The 19,967-nt window shown below is 40.1% G+C and overlaps 1 protein-coding gene across 5 annotated transcripts in view; it reads left to right on the forward strand.

Moving 5' to 3' along the window:
- The first annotated feature begins 4,244 nt into the window (after window positions 1-4,244).
- rptor (regulatory associated protein of MTOR, complex 1) overlaps window positions 4,245-19,967 on the forward strand; it is a 198,722-nt gene continuing 182,999 nt past the window's right edge. For 3 of the 5 annotated variants that reach the window (XM_031754181.2, XM_031754182.2, XM_031754183.2), the window contains exons 1-2: window positions 4,246-5,633; window positions 7,411-7,585. In XM_031754181.2, the coding sequence (XP_031610041.1) occupies window positions 7,418-7,585 (168 nt within the window). In that variant the 5' untranslated portion in view covers window positions 4,246-5,633; window positions 7,411-7,417. Of the gene's footprint in view, window positions 5,634-7,407; window positions 7,586-19,967 lie in introns of all 5 variants that reach the window. The other 2 variants (XM_039613380.1, XM_039613381.1) reach the window with 2 other exon arrangements.

Raw genomic sequence — 19,967 nt, forward strand, 5'->3', positions numbered from 1 at the left:
GAATGTAAATGTTGCTTTTTAGCATTTTAGCAGCTCTCTGTTAAAAATATACATTAACTGTTTTTGTACACATGTGGGTTTAGACTTGGAGGAAGAGGAGATACAATCATGGTCCAAGCAGGCCTTCCCCAAGGGAAGGTGCACTGCTGTTCTCAACTCAACTGATTAACACTCCAAAATTACCACACTCCTCAGCGACAGGAGCACTTACAAGGTCTTGAGGCGAGACCCCACAGCAGCTACAAGAAGAAAATAATATATTATCTATAACATCCTGAAAAACCTGAGGTGGGGGAAGCCATATCAATACCCCAACAATGCTACACCCTGTATATATGGACCTCCCAAGAATCATAAAGAAAGAGCCCCTTTCTGACCCTTTCTCATCTGCTGACTCCAGGTGAAACCATGCAGTCGTTTTATGTTGTTTCACTTTTTACATATATACCCACAATCAAGGCAGTTGATCCTGTCAGGAAACAACTACAGAAAGACAGCTCCTCAAACAAGCTTCACCCCTGTTTAGGTTTGCACCCTGTTGGACCTCTGCCTTACCACCCCATATTTCAGATACAATGTGGGTGTCTCCTGGTAAAAACATGCATGTGCCATGGGCTACTGATTGTCACCAACACAGCCAACCTTTAAGTGAAGGAAGTGGAAAGTAAAGCTCTGGGCTCTTTGATGGGGACAAGACTTGGGTTCAGATATGTCAGCTTCGCCTGGGTCAAAATCAGAACCCAAGAGGTCCAGTCCTTCACTTGATGTGTTTTCCACTGAGTGGATAAAAACATCAAGTTCACCACAGAGGATACAAAGGAAAAGGTTACCATTTCTGGAATGTGTTGTGTTCATTTATAGAGGGTGGAAGCCTCAACAATGAATTTTACCTGAAATCCACACACAGAGACTAATACCAGCTCTTTGACTCCCGGCACCCAGTGGAACACAAACAATTAAAGAAATGTCAGATAACAACCAGGGAGAAAAAGACTAACAGACAAAACAGCATTGTAGATTTGTTAGAGAAACTCAGAAGAATTTTCTCCAAGCATGACATTTCAGTGCACTTCAAACCCAGCAACACCCTCAGACAAAAACTGTTTCATCCCAAGGACAAAGCATCCAAACAAAAGCTCAACAAGCTCGTATACGGTGCAGTGCAGTGAGGAGAGCTCTGATCTCCAAACAGGAGACACCAAACATCCGCTCCACAAAAATATGGCACAACATAGATGAGCAGGACAAGACTCAGCTGTACATCTGCACTAGGACAAAGGTCACTCTTTTGATGATGCCAAAGTTCACATTTTGGGCCGAGAAGGAAGTCTGTTGGAGAGAGGAGTAAAAGAGGCCATCTATGCTTGCTGTGAACGACTATCGTTGAGCAGATATGTGGGCTTACGACACCAGCTCACAACTCACATGATGAATAGAGGTGTAACAACCCTTAGAATCACCTCCAAAGTAGATAGCCCCCCACTAAGGGTTTATTACCTGGGACTTTCCACCAGTTGTTATAGAACAGAAGATGCGTCTTTGATGAAAACCTAAAAAACTCCAGCTGCCTTTTTTCCGAGTTCTCGAAATCACCTGGATAACCAAGAACGTACAAACAGAACTAATCTCTAAGTTAAACTAATATTTCAAAGTCACACTGCAGGGCAGCTTATGGCAGCTTATTGATACAATTAATTAAATATTAAGGAAAATGATTGAAAAACATGACTTTACAGCACTGATCAACAATTTCTTACAAATAACCAAAAATTTACTTTTTATCTTCATCATATTTTGACTATGACATCAATAATTCAGCAACTTGTGTAAAAACTGGAACTTTGAATTATTCTCCTGAGCTGAGTTGTTATTTGGCTGAATTTTCACAGCTGACTTAATTTTTTCAATTATCATTATGAGACCAAATTAAGGAAAATTAACAGAACGAACAAAGGTAACAGATTTTAACAAGTGCTAATTTACATTACATGACATGTGGCATTATTTATGCTTAAATTGCCTTCAATTTAGAAGACTGTGTGATCAGAGGTTTGACACAAACGCCCAGAAAGTGTCAGTCATCATAAAATGACTGCAATAAATGGGCAGCTTGCAGTATTCAATGAGAGACAACACTGCACTATTGAATTAATGCAATTATGAAAGTAAGTATGTGGTGTGTGGATTGTACTATGTAGAAGAATGCAATAGTCGAGCCTAGAAATAATACATACATGAACTAGTTTTTCAGCATCACTCTGAGACAGGATGTTTCTAATTTTAGAAACTAATTTCCTAATTTCCACTAGTTTGCTATACTGGTTTAAAAAGCACAGCTAAAGCCAGTCTAAATGGCTGGGTTTGGGCACATTTATGACTTACACATAACACAACACTCCTTATGAACTACTGAGGGGCGATGTGCACATTTTCAGGTTAAATAAATCTCTCATTTACAAACATCTTCTTGATTTCGGTCCAGATTTTTGGTCTGGTTTATTCTTTCTGCTTTAATTATTCATGAAATGTGTCTCAAACTTCGCCAGATTCCCTTTGTGGCACACTGAGTTGATTGGGGATAATATAGTGAGGCATACACATGTGCAGATAAAAGTCCTGCAGGCAATCCACGCTGCTTATCGGGGTAATATCAGTGCAATGAAGTCCAAAGAACTCTCTACAGACCTGTGTGGTTAAACTATGGTGAGGCACAGATCAGGCCAAGGGTATAAAATCATTTCTAAAGGTTTGAGTGTTCTGGGGAGAATATGGCCTAAATATTTATGAAATGGAAGACATTTGAAACCATCTGGACCTTTCCGAGAGTTGGCTGCTGGGACAAGCTGAGTAAACAACCAAGTAGAAAGTTGACCAAGAAATCAGCCTGCCAAAAGGATGAGCATCCCAACAGCTCACTGTCAGTCAGTTTTACAGCAATCAGACAGAAGCAAGTTTTAGCCTCTCAGAAATTGTCAGACTGCATTCAGAGAGTAGTTCATACTTTCCATCCAGTTTGGTAACACTTGAAACGGAGAATGAGATAAGCTATGGAAATCTATTTTTGTTTTCTGAACCTCACTCTATTATTGCATTTCTGTTTTATTTACAGTATGTTAATGAAATCTATGCACTTCACACAGAAAGGCTCCAGCTTTTCAGCTGGCCTGCAGTTTAAAAGCAGGAACCTTCTTGGTGTGGGATGACAGTGGGATAACCATTGCACCACTGTGTGTGGATTCTCTCAGACACGCATGTAAGGTTAACAGGCGATTCTAAATTCCCCTCAGGTGTGAGTGTGAGTTATTGCCTTTTTTCTGTTCCTCTCCACGTTGTATCCCACGTCTTAGCTTATGACAGTGGGGATGGGCTTTGGCCTCCCGTGACTCAGAATTGGATGAGTGGTTAAGAAAATGGATGATATGGTTACTGGAACACTGTATCAGATTTCATCCAATGATTCTAACTTTTTGGATGCTTGAGAAGTTCTTTTGAGGGGCTATTCAGTTCAGTTTAACCCAGATGCCATTTCCCATAATGGGATAACTTTGAGTGGCATCAGTGGCTCGTGCTATTTCCTCACAGTAAGATGGCTCTGAGATTGAGCTCTCCTGAGGATTTTATTTGTACAGAGTTTCCATGTTCTTAAACTGTGACTAAGTGGGTTTTCTCCAGGTGCTCTGGTTTCCTCTCACAGTCCAAAAACATGCCTGTTAGGTTAGTCGATTATTCTAAATTGTCCAGGAGACTTGTGTGCATGTGACTGGTAATTTAAAGCACACTGGGTGATTATTAAGCAAGAGAACTGCTGTATAAATGTCAGTCCATTTCAATAGTATTGACGTCCTACTCATACAACAAGTCAACTGATTGTATAAATACTGTATGGCTTGTGGTGTAACAACTAAATTAATGTTAGCTGGTACTGATTAAAAAAATAATGCCATTTAGCAAATGTCCCCCCAAGTGACAGCAAAATTACCTGAAATAGTTTCACAATTAAAGCAAATATTTTGGTGTTTAGGATGAAAGGAAGGAAGGATCCATGCAAGTGCTTTTTCCCACTATCGCTGAATAAATATGGCCACAAACCTGTGTAAGTGTATTCTTTATTTTTTTTGTTAAAACTTTTCCCTTTAATAAGGAAAAATAAGGACATTTGGTACAAAAATAAGGACCAGATTCACAAGTGCTTGTTAAGTACAGCCTTTAAGCTGTTTATGAACACAAATATCTAATCAACCAATTGCATGGCAGCAATTCAATACATTTAAGCCTACTGGAAATAATTGGTGGAGCTGTGGTGAGACGTATTTAACCATGCATGGGGTACAAGTTATTTCTGTAAGCTAATAACCAAGCTGATAACATCACAACCTATTTGGGATTTTATGAAGTCACATTTTAATAGAAATTTGATACATAAAACAGGTAGTTGGGAAAAATATGTTGGGGGGGAAAAAAGTCCTTGTTTCCAGACCTCAGTTCTCATTTTAAAAATAACAAAGCTCCTTTTCTTAAATAACGAGATTTGTTTTCTCAAATGAAGTTGTAAAGCACTTTGTCAAGCTGAAGTTTTTTTTCTTTCTTTGAACTTTACTGTAAGTTGAAGATGCAGAACATAAAGTTCAATACTTATAAAGAATACTACAATTAAATTCAAGGGAAAAATGTCAGGAGAAGAAAGAAAACCAAAACCATAATAACTTCTTTTTCTTAATTCCAAAGCACCTTTTCCTAAACAGTGGGATTTGTCCCTCCAAAGGAAGCAGCAAAGCAAACCACCTTGTCAAGCTGAAGTAATCTGGTGATAGAGCAACATACGGGAAAAAGTCATAAAAATTATATGTAAGAAATACTAATTTCGATTCAAGAAAAAAAAAACATTGACAAAAAATGCCCATTATCATTTAAATAAAGCATTTACAAAATCGTAAATGCTTTTTGAAGGGAAAAAAAGGTTTTGCGCTGGTAAATGTACACTTACTCTAAAACTGCAAGTATTACAAAGACTTCAGTTACAACCTTTCATTAGTTACAACCTTCGTGCAAGGACAGCTCAAAGCCACTTTGTCGTGCAGGTTTCAAAGGCTTCAGGCTGACGTGAGTACGTGTGTTTATATTTTGGTGAGTGACGCCAGGAACAACAGCTGTGACGTTTCACGACAGCTTCGCCGCCCCAACGGTGCATTCTGGGTTCAACCCAAGATGGCTGCGCCCTTGCAGAAGTGCTGAAGAAGTGCCTCTTCGGAGAAATTCTCGGAATTATTTGAGATTTCCTCGAAGACCGTCGCTCGGAGCCGACTACCAGGGCCGCTGGTACGTAGAAGGAGTCCACGCGAGCCCAGTCATTGATAAGTGCGGCCGGCGTTACGTGTGGCTGTGGCAGACTGTCCGTGTGAAGATGGGCCTCGCCTGCAGCCCCTTCCCATAGCGAAGAGCCGTGGGGAGAGGAGCCGCAGATTCCCCTGCAAACACGCGCCCGTGCAGCTCGGATTTGACGGCTTTGACTTACTCTACAGGCTCTGGACGCTGCCCTACAATTTGCTGACCAGGATTGTCTGTGCGACCGTGTCTGTCATTGTCCGGAGAAGGAGAGCTTCCACAGCCCGGGCTGATAATCCCACCGCACCAAGGTCTGCATCTGCACGCTTCGCTGACACTCTCCGTGCCTTATCTGCACATCTGCTCGGTCCTCTTATCTCTGTCACGCGTGTGTGGTTTCAGAGCCTCGCTTTAAAAAGGCTTTAAGTGAATATTACCGGCCTCGGTGCAGTCTGACACCTGACAGCAGCAGAGCTGTTACATTAGCCGCGCTAGTTTAGCTTAGCTAGCTGGACTGGACTGAGCCTGCTGCTCGCCAGCATCCGTGCAGACAAGTTTAACACAGCTGGGCCGTTTTAGCACGAATGCAGAGGCACTAAAGATAAAACCCATCGACCTCCTCTCCCGTGGCTCCAGCTGTAGAGATGAAACATCTCTGCAGCTGTTGCTTTACTACAGAGTCAGGCAGCTAGCCTGTTAAAATAAAGTGGAGGAAGCCAGATGTGAGTGTGTTTGGTTTCAGTTGCTGTTGTGGGTTTCATTCAAACAGGATTCACAGCATCAGATTCACACGGCATAAAAATGACTCATAACCACCATCCCATGACTTAAAGGGCATAAAGTGGAAAAGTCAGCAGCCAGTGTTGATAATCAGATTGTTATCTGAGTGTAGAAACAGCCTGCTTAGTATAGCCCGTAACAACAGTACAAGAAGGGATGGACCTGTTGTTACTGTATGGGACAGTAGCAGTCTGATGATGACCGAGCCTTTGGGGGGCTTTTGGTGTACCCATTGTTTACAACTGGAGATAGATTTTTCAATCCAAGTTACAGAATGGACAGTGCAGAGGTCAGCAAACAGCAACAACTGTTTGAATGTGCCGGCCGGCCCTGGTCCACACAGCGTGTGGAGATTGTATGTTGTTCTTGTGCTTACATGGGTTTCTTTTGGGTACTCTGGCTTCTTCCCACAATGCTTGTGAGGTGTGTTTGTGATTATAAATTGGCTGTGTTAGACCTGCTTTCTAATGCCAGCTTGGATAAGCCCTGGCCCTCACCAATCCTGCATAGGAAGGATTTAAGAGGACGGATCTTTATCAGATGATGGGTGATCCATATTGACAAAGTGGACTTTGGCCTAAAAGAAATGGCTTGTATTTGTGGTGGTAGCATGGCCAAGAGGGACAAACATGTCCGAGAACGTACAAACAGGGACGGCTGCCTCTGAGGTCAGGTCTTCATCCTGTAGGACTTCAACAGCTGCACCGAGAGACCTGTGGATCTAAGTCATGATTGTTAATTTTTTTATACTAGTGCTAAGATAATATAATCAAATGTTTTATTTTTATAACCAAAAAAGGAAGCAAAAGTTCTCTTACATGTTGTTTAAACACTGAAGATGTTTGAATGAATAAATTTATCTAAATCTGGATCCAAGTCTCGAGCTCTCTGAACAGGCCTACTGCAGTTATCTGACAGCGCGCTTTTATTGCTGTTTAAATTTTCCTATGAATATCTCAGTTGGTAACCAAAAATGTATTTAGGGATGCTTACATCTGTTGTGTATATATTCTGTTTTTACTGTGTTTATATATTATTTATCTTCCATTACTTAATAAAATAGCTGCACTGTATGTTTTGATTAGCAAATTTAGCACATTTGGCTGCATCTGGACTGGAAATTTCTCCAAATTTAAGATTTAAGTTTTTTAATTATTTATTTTTTAGACTAGTGTCAGTATTGACTATATGCAGTAATTAAATGGCTAAAGTGAGCCTACAAATCTTTTTGTGGATACCCAGTATAGCTACAGCTAAAGACACTTCAAAATCCAACCAGTGACATTAACATGAGCGCTCTCCCAGCAGGGCCCTGATGAAAATGGACTCAGACTTGCTTCATTCACCGGCCGTGGGCCTCGCTGAGGAAGAGGAGGCCGATATGAATGACTGGAAACTTCAGTTGGCCTTCATGAAGAAGAGGCACTCAGAGAAGATTGAGGGCTCCAAGGCCCTGGCGCAGAGCTGGCGGATGAAGGACAGGGTAATTTCTCTTCTCATCCATGTCCAGGAGTAATTCAAGAGCCTGAGGATGTTTCCTGTGTGAGCTCTGCTTTGAGGTCACAGAGGCTGTTTTTCCTTTTATTTCAGCTCATAGAGACTTGTATAGCTGCATTTTCATGCTCATATATCTGATGGGACTGTGTTAGTTTTAAGCTGGAACCAATAAAACAGGAAATCTAAGATTGTTGATTTAATTTAATGAGTTGTGATGCTTTAGATACAGTTTTAGAAATGTTCAACACTGTTATTTTAAAAAGATAAATATTATAGTATGGTTTTTCCCCTCTAATCAGCAGTTCCCACAAAAAGATCAAACTCTGATACCATCTTTCATGTAACGTATTGATTGAACATGGATTTTTATCCTAGAAGGATTTCTTGTGGTTTGTAACTACAGCAGAAAATTCCTGCTTTATAGGACAGGATGGGTCAAATGGTTATCCACGGGGCCAGTTCTCAAAAATTCAACTCATTAAAAAGACAAATCAAACTCCTTGATGCTACACGCTGTGCTTCAAGAGCTTATCAGTCTTTAAACAGCAGCAAATCACTGGCTACCCTCGTCTTTATTACACTGCCAATTCATTTCATTCTGCTTGATTAGCAGCTACCAATGCTACGCTTTCAGGGGGAACCTCAAAGGGTTTCCCACATGAATGGTCACCGTGTGTTTCAGCTCCCCTTAAAGCTGCCGTTTGATCCACTGCAGTGCTACCAACCTGATTATTTTATTGCCTCACGGCTACAGAGCACTGCCATTATAATGATGGCAAATGTCACTTAGTTGTACATAACCCTCAGAAACTCTGCACCGATTGTAGAAATTCACCCAGATGAAAATTTAAAACTTCGCTGCTGTTAGGACATGAGTTGAATTACTCCGCAGTGCCCGCTGAGGTGTCAAGCTGCAGGGAAATGAAGGCATCATTAAATGTGGAGCTGCTATTGATTTAAAAGAGGTAATATGGGCTAGCTGAAATGGACATTCCTATCAGGAAGTCATGCTAAATCAACCACGTTAAATCTTTCATTGCTCAGAGCATTTTCAGGCCCTCCGTCCTCATTTGTAAACTTGTAAGAAGAATGTGTCCTTTCACATGTCCGGGGTACGAGAGCTTTATTTGTGTGTCTTATGCAGAAAAGAATTTAGCTTTGAGTTTGACTCTAGCCTGGGGATTGGGGAATTCAGAATGCATTTGAATGGTTTTTTTATTTTCTGAAAAACATGATTAACGATACCAGTGTCGATTGTACGCAGTATTTGAAAGGTGGTTGAAGCCACTTTGAAGTCATTACTGGTTCGTAGATTGGTTGTCCGTCTGTCTGTTTTTGTTTCCTTTTGAGCAGGAAGTGACCGTATATAGATGAGACAGCGAGTGCTAAGTTGTTGGCTCAGCTTAGATACACAGATACCTGCTAATTAGTTCTAAGTAATCAGTTCTAAAAAAACTACTATTTAATCAACTGAAGTGGAACAGCAGACTGCTTGGAAGCTTTGTACCACATGAAATCCCATGTTATTTGTCAGATAATTTCATTAAACATACTATGGGCACAACAGCAGAATCATGGTTGAGAAGTCAGTGACTCGAGTTTGGTGAGGTGAATCCTACCAGATTCTGACTGGCGACCTGCTGAAAAAACTGTTGTAATTGTTTCCATGTAGGTTGTAACAATTTTGTAACAATTTTTATAACTTGATACTGAACCATGCATTTAATGCTGTAAAGTTGTGTTAATATGGGAGTCTAGGCCATTATTAGAACTGCAGTTTTTGAATGCTAACATTTTAAAAGGCAGCAGAAATGGCAAATCCTCTGCTGTGGACACATTGGTAAGAAAACATGGTGTTGAATACACCACCATTTACATTACAATAAAAATAAATAAAAGGTCCAGTGCAGTGAGAGTGGACACACATCTAACTTTAAGTCCTAAGGGATATAAGTTTGCTTTGCAGCCTCAAGTGGCCAACAGAGGAACTGTAGTTGTTGGCACTTGAACTTCCTTTTTCAGCCTGGGATGTTGCTGATTGCTGCTAGTGTACATTAGCTTGTTTTGTTGAATTCAGTTTCTTTTTCTGAACTTTAGAGCAGAAACATAAAGGACACAGATGAGGCTGTAGTGCTTCTTCGGTTTATTTTACCAGTGAGTTTTGCATTCGTTAGAATTTTTATCTAGGTGATTGATGATGATGATGGAGTTCTGATAATGTGGAGTGCTTTAGTTGAAACCCTTTAATGACATGAAGGTTTAGACCTGCAGCTTCACATACTTTCGCCTCTGGTAGTCGAGACCACATGTAGTGCTTTGGCTGATTTAAGGTGATGGACAGTATCGACAGGAGTTTGCTTAGAGAACAAGTTGTTCAGCAAAAAGTTAAGGCTGGCAACAGAGGCATGCAGTGAGAAGGCTTTTAAAAAACTCTTTCTGCACTTTGGAGAAGAAAGTTCATGATTTAGTTCAATTTTAATAACATTGTGTTAAATGTCTGGGCATTTTACATCTTAAAATCAAAGCATATTGTAGAGAAGAAAAAGCCAAATGACTAACAGAGGTCAGTCAGAGGTCTTGTTCTGTGAGACACATTGACTTGACTCGGTATGGTGACAGGTAAGCTGCACTATTACTAGGCTTATTGGTTCAAATTGTGTGTTTAGTCCGCTGTTGGGTCACTGACAGCTATTGAGTCATCTGTGTGTTTGCAGTTATCTGCAGCCACTCGGAGCAAAGCAGGCTTGTGTGTACAGCTGCTGAACCTACCAAGTAAAATCACGATAACAGCTATCAGATATCCTGTAAGAACGCTTGTACAGTACAGGGCAGTCAGGTGACGAGCAGCTTACTTTAACTAATAAAGCGCCATGTCATTTTTGATCAGAAAGCTTGTCGTGTTTGGGTAGTCATGTTGATTGCAGTTAGGTAGTAGTTAGGTTGGTGGAAGGATCACATTTCTTTTATCGAGCTGTCAGACCTGAAGCTGAGCAGTCAGTCTGACCGAGCGTTAATGAGCGGGATTAGGTTTGCAGTGGGGTTTTTTTCTTTCTTTTTTTTCGGGGGTTTGATTGACTCCCATTGATAAACTGAAAAGGCTTTTCAGTTTATCGCACTTTCAGCACTTTCATATCTATTTTTGTCTCTCCCCTCCCCCACAGTGAACAGAGAGCATGAAACCTTTATCTTGATGGCACAAAAACCTGAACATCCACCTGTAGAGATGATGGATTGCAGTGCAGGGCGTTATTGATTCCCAGGATGTACACTTATTTTTAGCCCAATAGTTTCCAAACATCAGCTGACACTGACCATTTTAACAGACGCCCAGAATGAGAAGAGGAAAAACAGTCACACTTGCTATGACTGTATTAAGGATCAGCATTTTAAACAAAATAGTGCTTCATATTTGCTGACAGCGTTTTGACTTCACCAGCTTTCAAGTGACTGAATAGTTGTGGTAGACTTGTTACGCTAGCTTTAGCTTGCAGTGTCTGTACTCATTTATTTTTGAGAACCTTCTAAAGGCTCGAGCCATCTTTGGCTTTGCGTGGAGTTTTTGTGTTCTTGGGCTTTTTGTTCTTGTTTCATACTACCACAGTCTTCAGGAAGTTAAATGACCATTCAGATATTCTAAAATCATTAGCAGCTGGCGCCATTTTGGATTCACATACAATTCTCTAATTTATGAAGTTGCACTATTAATCAATTAATTGACTTTTTTTATTAGTAAAGACCACAAAATATTCCCCGTATCTCTGGGGTTTTCAAAGTGTGCAGAGCCACAGAAGATGGGATGATTACCATCAGGTGAAAAATATGAAGTGGGGGGTGATTTACAAAAAGAATGATGCTGCTGCTGTGCTAACCTTTAAAAGGTTCTCCTTGAATTTTCTCAAACTGGATGGATTACAGAGTACACACTTTCTTTGTTTTTGAAGTGGAGTGCCACTGAGTTTGATTGCAAGCTAAATGATACGATGGCTAAATATTTATTCTGGAACATCTGAATCTTTGATAATATTACTGAGTTAGTCATTTGCTTTGGTAAATTTTGTTGTTGAAAGGCAATTCTTTCACTCCAGGTTTTCTTCAAAAACTTCCTTTCCTTAAATTCTCTCTTCCTTAAACACTTCATGTCATGATGCTGCCACCACTACATCGCAGGGATTTGACAGTTCATGAGCTTTGCCCCACACAAGCTGCCTACCGTCCTTCCCAAAGAGACTTGTATTTTAGTTTGCATTTATATTAAAACATATGACAGCATCAGGGCTTTAAATATTGTTTTGAATGATAGATAAACTGTCTCAAAGCAGCGTGAAACTTGAGCTGTCATGCATGCACAGGAACTTTTCCCTTCCTACCTGTCATGCTTCACAATCCCTTGTGGAGCTGTAAGCGGTTTGACGTCAGAGTGGTTGATGCAAACTTGTCCTCTTATAGTGTAACAGTTTCTTCGTAAACCCTGACGAAACCCTGTCCTGACTCGATAGCCTGTCTGTCACAGAAATGGCCTCATTGTGCTTGTTTTTAGGACTGATTCAGCTTATTGAGCATGAAGGCAGATCAGCATTAATTTTACAGCTAAACAGGATATCAGTGTACAGCATCATCAGTGGGTGGGTGAGAAGTTCATATCAGCCCCTTTACACATCATTCTGTATACAGTGTTTAACAAACTTATTAGACCGCCTGTCATAAAAACAAGACTACAAGTATTTTAGAAATCTGTCAAAAACTTGTTTAAAATCTAACAAATTTGGAAATTACATTTATACACCCAATTTGAGCCATCAGACTGGACTTTACAGAAGTCAGAAATTAGGCGCATTAGTAGAAAAAAACACTTAATTTTATCCTATCTTTCCTGTCAGTTTGTAAAGAAAAAAAGGCCAAACCTTCCAGTGTTAAAAATAAAAATGAAAAATATTGAACTTACTCATAATGCAATAAACTGTTAGCACAGTGTAGGGGCGTAGTTTGATTTTGTACTTGTGCATTTTCATTTTCCCTCGTTTTTTTTATTACTGCTGATCATAAGACAAAAGTAAAGCTACAGCAGCTGGAAAAAGCTGTTTTTTCCTGTCTTTCATGTAATTTTCACATCTTATATCAAACCCCGAATGTGACTCGTCCTTGGGACATGTCTGTAAACATCGGATTTTGGAGATACAAGTGAAGTGTGGCTTCATTTTCCACTGATTTTCCTCCATGATGGTATGTGACAGCATTTTAAAATTGTCAGCAATGACTTTTTTGTTACTTTGTTATAGTGACAAAAAATTGTTGTTGTAGTTAAAGCAGAATATTGAATTGTTGTAGCAACTTTTCAAAAAAAAAAAGGCCTGAGGGTTTTTTTTTCTCCCCCCCCTCCCCGCCTGAGATTTTAAAAGACTGATCAGGCAGTTAAGCAACCTTTTTGTTTTGGATTTACACATAGCTCAAGGCAATCTTCTCTTTTTTTCAGGACTCTGATCACCATATTAAATATGTTTTCTAGGAATTCATTATTATATGGCAGCGAGTATGGGAGCAATGCTTGGTTTTTATAGCTTTGTGGTTTGTATTGGTTGGTAAATGACCTATAACACACGTTTGTCTGGCTATTGGTCACACACATGAGATTCAATTAAATATGTTTCCTTTCTTTCCCTGCTGGTTTCCAGACATGGTGTGTTTTTCAGCTTAACGATAATGAAATCAATAAGTCATCAATATCCAAGCTCATAACAATAATAATAATAATGATGTGGAAACGACACAGGTGGGCTGTGCTGGTTTCACGTCTGCTTCATTAGTTGAATTCAATCAATGCGTGCAGTTCATTAGGGAGCATATAGACTTTTAGCTACCGAGCCATGAAAACATAATGTATTTGCTAGGTGCTAAAAAGAATTGCATGCTACTGATTTTGTGTTGATTAAAACAGCGACTTCGCCTGAATATCTGCAAATTCCATTAAACCGCTAGCTCCAAATTAAATACCAGTTGGTTAACACTGTCCCAAGTTGTCATGGAGCAGAATACTAACGCTGTCAGGAAAGAATGGAAGTTTTTTTTTGATGAGGTTATACTTTTTTTTTTTTTTGACACTTCCAAGAAATTGAAAAACAACATTGCATTGATATGAGGGCGTCTCCATTCCACCATCTTGTATTTCCTCTTTATGCCACTGTAATTATTGCAGAGATAATGGGGATGTTTTCATTGGCAATGAAGGCTGATGAACTGTATCAATCATTCTCTTGTGGTGGAGATGGATGTAGAGGGTTTGCCAAGTAAACAGTGTGATGTGGGATATTGTCTTGGCTTTCTGTCTGGTAGGAAATGGCATTAGCCTTGTTCAACAGAAGTAAGGCCAAAATACCAAATAAGTTTAAAGTATGTCAAAATGTGTTTGACCTGCTACATCATAGGTACATCTCAACAGCAAGCCTTTCTAAACATCTTTTTAGTGCTCCGAGTGTTCAAGTGGAGTAGAAAAGCGCTACATAAGCACCAAATCACTTTTTACAGATAAATGCAACTATGCAGTCTTTAAGTTATGACGTCATGAATCCAAGGTCGTAGATTTGACATGGACGGAAGGGACATGTCCCCACCAATATCCAGCGATTATTGAATTGTCCCCACCAATAATTTGATCTCTTCGAGTAAAGAAAAACAAACCCGATAGAAAGAAAAAAAAGATCTGTCAACGTCTCATTCACCCAGCGGTGCAGAAAGAGTTAAATTACGTTCTCTACTGGAGTCCTACATCATGTGACAAATATGGCCGATGTGATTGGCTGAGCCTTTCAGGGAGCTCTGTTTAGTTTTAGCAGCGGCAAGCCTGCGCTGCGAGGAGGAGAGGAGGATGGCAGCAAAAAGGAAGAACCTGATATAAGAAAGTATTTTTCAAAGAAACCTGTAAGTCACTTAAAGTCAAGTTAACTCATAAAATGTGTCCGTCATAATAACGTTACAGGCTATGCTAGGCTTTGGCCCACATCAGTCTAAAATTGTATGTAACCATGAATAACGTGTTTTGGAAACTAACTGCACAACAGGCAGCACTATTAGTTATCTCAGTCTCAGAGTAGCATTTCTAACTTTGATTGAAACTGTCAGAGAAAACGGCAGCCTCGAGCAAGCCAGGATATTAGTTTACAGAGGCTGTTAAAATTATATGTCTAACGTTAAAATATTGGTGACACATAGGGTTAATTTTTGAGACAATATATCATGAGGTAGTCATGATTTTGCAAATATTCCACCTTGTAGTGCAGTTTGCACAAATTGTTTTAAAAATGCACTCACACTACAAACATTACTGATGAGTCAAGATCTGCACACATTGACAGAAACACTGAAGCAGCTCCACATTTTATTCTTATTGTCATGTATGTCCTATTTGTCAGGTGACAGAAGAACCAATGGATGATGACTTGGTGGTTCATGACTGTATTTGAAGCACATGTGTGACTGCATGTATTTTTAATATCTCACTGTCATTTATCAGGTGACAGAGGCAGCTCTGCCATGTTGTAGCTCGGATGAGGTGAAGAGGCAAGGTCACAGGTGACTGACTGATGATTCGGTGCTATAGATTAACTAGTATTTATTATCATGACAATTGTTAGGCTGCTGATGTAAATTGATTCATTAGTGTATATTTGACAAAGAATCTGACAAGTCTCACTTTTTATATGGCACGAATCAATGTGTTATTTTATCAGGTGGCAATATGTCCTAGTGCAGTCAGAGGGGAAGAGCCAGGGCCAAAGGTGAGACACATCAAGCACAGAATAATAATTTTAATCTGAGGATAAAACGCATGTACTGAGGCTGAAAGAAGCTTCAGTGCTCTCAGAAGACTAAAAACATGGCTAAGGTCAACAGTGACTCCAATGAGATTAAACAATGCTGCTGTATGTCCACCAGGAGAGACTGGACAGTATAGATGTAAAGCCAATATGCCAGCAGTTTATCTCAGTTAATGAGAGGAGAAGGCATGTGTTTGGCTCCTTCTCAGAGTGGACATTGAGTTGTTGTGTGGGGCACCAGTAGTTCATGTCTGTTGCTGTAACAGTAGTTCATGTCTATAATAAAAAATCCCAGCTCACTGATTTGATCGGGGCAATAGTGCCTAAAATGTTGCATAATTTTGCTGAGAGATCTTTTACTTTGTGGTCGTCTTAGATGAGTAGTTTTATGGACAAAAAACAACCAGGTCAATCAGTGTTCCCTTGGTGCTAATGTATAAGAGATGTTGGTGTACTATAACTGAAGTAATGTTGTTAAGTCCTTAAAGTCATATTCGTTTATTGTCATGACTGTATTTTTATTTTTGTATGATACCTGATTTATATGGAATAAGGCTGAAGTAAACTAAAGCCTAAAATAATTTAGTCAGTCATTTGTTTAATAGTAATTTAACATTATATAATTCACATATAAAACTATGAATTGTAATTTTAAATGGTTTAAAAGCATGTAGAATAGCATATGTAGGAAAGTATATTTCTCCTTTTTTATCAAGAAGCAAAGACAAAAAGGGGAAAAAAAAGGAACAGGGCAGGGTTCGGTGGTTCAATCATCCGTCCCCACCAATGCCAAAACCAAATCTACGCCCTTGGATGAATCCTGCTTCTGGGTCCAAAACTACTCTGCGTTTAATAAGGCTGTTGTGTTTTTTACTTGTTTTAATGCTTTGTATCTTGTTCTATTTAATCTCAACAAGCCCCTAAAAACAGTCAGTGATCACTGTCGGCTTCTCTCGGTTTTTATTACCACTGTTCATCTTAAAGCTCAGTTTTTAAAACCTTACGATGTAACTACAGCCCAGCCCGTGCAGCAGTATATTAATGACTAACATCATATTGTGGATGGATTATCTCAGTTGTTCTCCTGACTGAAGTTTGGTCTGTTTACAGCATCGTGCCATGCGATTGCATTTGTCCCTAACCATCAGGAACCCTCACGTTAACTTTTAGCGTTAACTTTAGCGGTCACGTAGCACATCATTATATACCAGCTAGTCCAACTTCAGTAACACTACAAACGCTGTTTAGTTTTCTGTCTTCATTTATTCTGGAAGTGATAGCAGAGCTGTAAAGACCGGATTGGCCCAGTTGGGTTTTTTTCCTACATATTTCCAGCTTTTTCTTTAGCTTCTTTTTTTCAACCTGACTCAAAGTGCAAAGAAAACATGACAGGAGAAACCCCACTAATAACTAGACACACAAGTGTAATTGGAGTTGGCTACTTACAACATTAGCATAGGGTAAAAGACAGGGTGGACCTTGGGCAGGTTGTCGGTATGTCAGAGGTGATGTTTAAAGGTTAAATGGTCCGACTTTGTCCTAACGGGCAAATTACCTGTTCCAATCTCATACTTTCAGTATTGACCGTAATCTCTGTAAACAGATGTCTGCATATGAATATGTAGTCCCAGTTCTATTGACCAATCATGTTTGCCCCTGCGTTCAGGCCAGTTGACCCGTGTGAGTCAACTGGCCTGAAAAATGTCATGTAGATGAAAAATGTCTAGCAACAAACCACCAATAAAATGGCGAATTGCGCGAAGCAAATGTCATCATCAAATGTTGATTGTGAAGTTCAGTGCGGATTTTTGTGTGACTTTTTTTTGTGACCGTGAGGAAAACAACTCTGTAATTTACATTATAACTAGCATCTACACACGTGGTGTTCTTCAAGCTTGGTTATCGGGTCTCCAGCTGTCTGTGTCCGTAACAGAGTAGAATCGAGGCCTTGGTCTCTCTATTTGGTTCCTAGCCCTGTTTAGATGATCACAAAGCTGATATACTGGCAGGAATGGAAGAAATGTGCACATGAAGCCATCACCGTTGCCTCACAGCAGGAACGTCCTGTTTTTGAATCCACCAACTGGCCGTGTGGAGTTTGCATGTTCTCCCTGTGTCTCTGTGAGTTCCCTGCAGGTACTCCGGCTTCTTCTCACAGTCCAGAGACACATAATTAGTGGGATTAGGTTAATTGGTGATTCTAACTTGGCCGTAGGTGTGAATAGTTGTCTCTCTGTGTTAGCCCTGTGAGAAACTCGCAATCTGTCCAGCGTGTACCCTGCCTCTTGTCCTCGGGCAGCTGGAATAGGCTCCAACCCCCCCTGCGACACTGAATTGGATAAGTGGAAGAAAATGGATGGCACATGAAGCTCTTCCTCAATAGCTCTCAGTAGCTCGCTCTCTTTTGAGTTTTTATGGCAGCCATGCTAGTTTCTCCTGGTCCTATACTGTCTTATCCTTTCCAAAAACTGTTGCTGTCTGGGTCCCAGACCGAGTCATTCAGTGACGGGTGAGGAGAAATAAAATGACAACTTCTAAAGAGTTTTTAGGTGCTTTTCTATTATCTCTCACTGTGCAGCATTGTTGACATCTGCTTGCCATTTTGGAGTGAGTGGGAACACGCCAAGCGATGGCACTTTCTAGATGTTATTGCCAGAGGTGCACCTTTCAAACAAAATCCATTTTGTCTGTGCTTGTCAGTAGGTTTTCATTTTGGCCTTGCATTTATGTGTTCAGTTCATTTGTATGCTGAAATGTATCTAGCATGTGTAGCAGCCTTTGCACACCACTCATCACTTCGAACAGCTTTGCATCATCGCACCTCTCATCAGTCAAAAATGCTGTTGGTTCCTCCTGCAGCTCATACACAGGTCGGTACTTTGCTGCGCCACAGCCAGTTCTTAAGGAGCAACAAGTGTGCACATCATCAAACACAGACGCTAGGTCTGCTGGTGAAGTCTCGCCTCGTGGGGCAAGATCCAGCACTGCACATCTGGATCTCTTTCTCTCTGCTAACGAAGCCTTTGCTGTGTCGACCACGACTGCTCATACAGGCGTTCTCCATGTTCAAGACATTCTGATATGATCTGATATTTTTGCTGTCTTCTTTTTTTCTGGCAATGCCTTGCAAAATATAAAGTTTTACTTCACTTTCGGTGTCTGTTGAAATGTCATCAACACATCTGGCAATTGTGTTATCTGCCAAAGTGGGACTTTGGCTATTTCTTTAACCATGTCAGGGCTGAGCATCTCATACACAACTGCTTTGCATTCAGGTAGCAATAATGTCTCTGCCAGTGTGTGGCGGCGTTTTTGTTTTTTTTTGAGACTTGGCTTCGAATTTGCTACTAAGTAGCTAGCTTTTAGAGCTCTGGGAGACCTTTTCTCATTAAAGTTACCTGTTTCTTAGTGTGTTCTTGAAGTCGAAGAAAATAGTCCTTGTTTTTGTTTTGAAGTAGCAGATGTTTAGCTTAGAGATTGCATTTAAGCTTTTCTCCGCACACTAAGCATAACGGAGTCAGTGCAGCTGGATCTCCAGCGAAAGGAAATCCAGACGAACAACGCTCGCTGGATTGGCTCGAGCTCACAGTTTTTGCTTTGATTGGACCACCACTCATGCCAGACACTTCACCTGGATTATAATTTTGTCCAGGGCCCAGTTGGGAGTCTTCTTTTTTCTTTTTCCAATATTGATCCATTGTTGTTATGTCTCATCACCGTCTGTTGTCTTAACTCAACAAGTTCATTATTGCGCTACATGCTGCTTCACACGAACATGAAAGAGTATTTTATTATTCTGCCAGTCACTGCATCAAAGACACCGATGCTCAACAATGGCAGATTATTTGCAGTAATTAAATGATCACTTTATAGACTAATTAAGTGACGTGAAATAATTTCCCATGGCACACCTGACGATCTCTCATGGCGCCGCAGTTGAAAAGCACAGGCTTAGATAACAAAGAATTAACCTTTTTTATACGTTGTATAAGTTACTGTGTGTTTATAAAATTGTTGACTTTTTCACTGATGATGATGAAGATGATGATAATAATAGAGGTAGAGGTGCAGTTTACCATTAGCTTACTATTAGCTTGTAGAGTCAGGCAAGCATCCACTGGTTGGAGCTCTGCAAAAAGGCCTTGATGTATTTAAAGACTGTTGTATAGAGATGAATGTAATGTTGTAGAGATGAAGCCACCCGTGAGTAACTTTAGAATCACGATGGAAATATTGGGCAGCTGCCTCTGAGTGTGAGTGGCGTGATTACCCACTATAGTTTCTTTTGTGTTGTGCTTTATTGTAGTCTACAATGAAATGCAGCTGTGGGAAAACTATAAAACTTTGCTGAACAACAGACAGTCTTTGTCTGACTCTACCAGCCATGTATGGGTCCATTTCCTTTTTGTCTTCTTGCTTCCTGTTTACAGTAATTCATAACATAATAAACACTCTTTCCTCCTTTTTGGTGTACCTGCCACATTTGCAACTTTTTAATATCCAAAATGTAGTCTTTATATTTAAAAATCAGATCAATGTGTAGTGATGTTTGGCCTTTTT

This window comes from Oreochromis aureus, linkage group 6 (genome assembly GCF_013358895.1).
Source record: "Oreochromis aureus strain Israel breed Guangdong linkage group 6, ZZ_aureus, whole genome shotgun sequence".
NCBI lineage: Eukaryota > Metazoa > Chordata > Actinopteri > Cichliformes > Cichlidae > Oreochromis > Oreochromis aureus.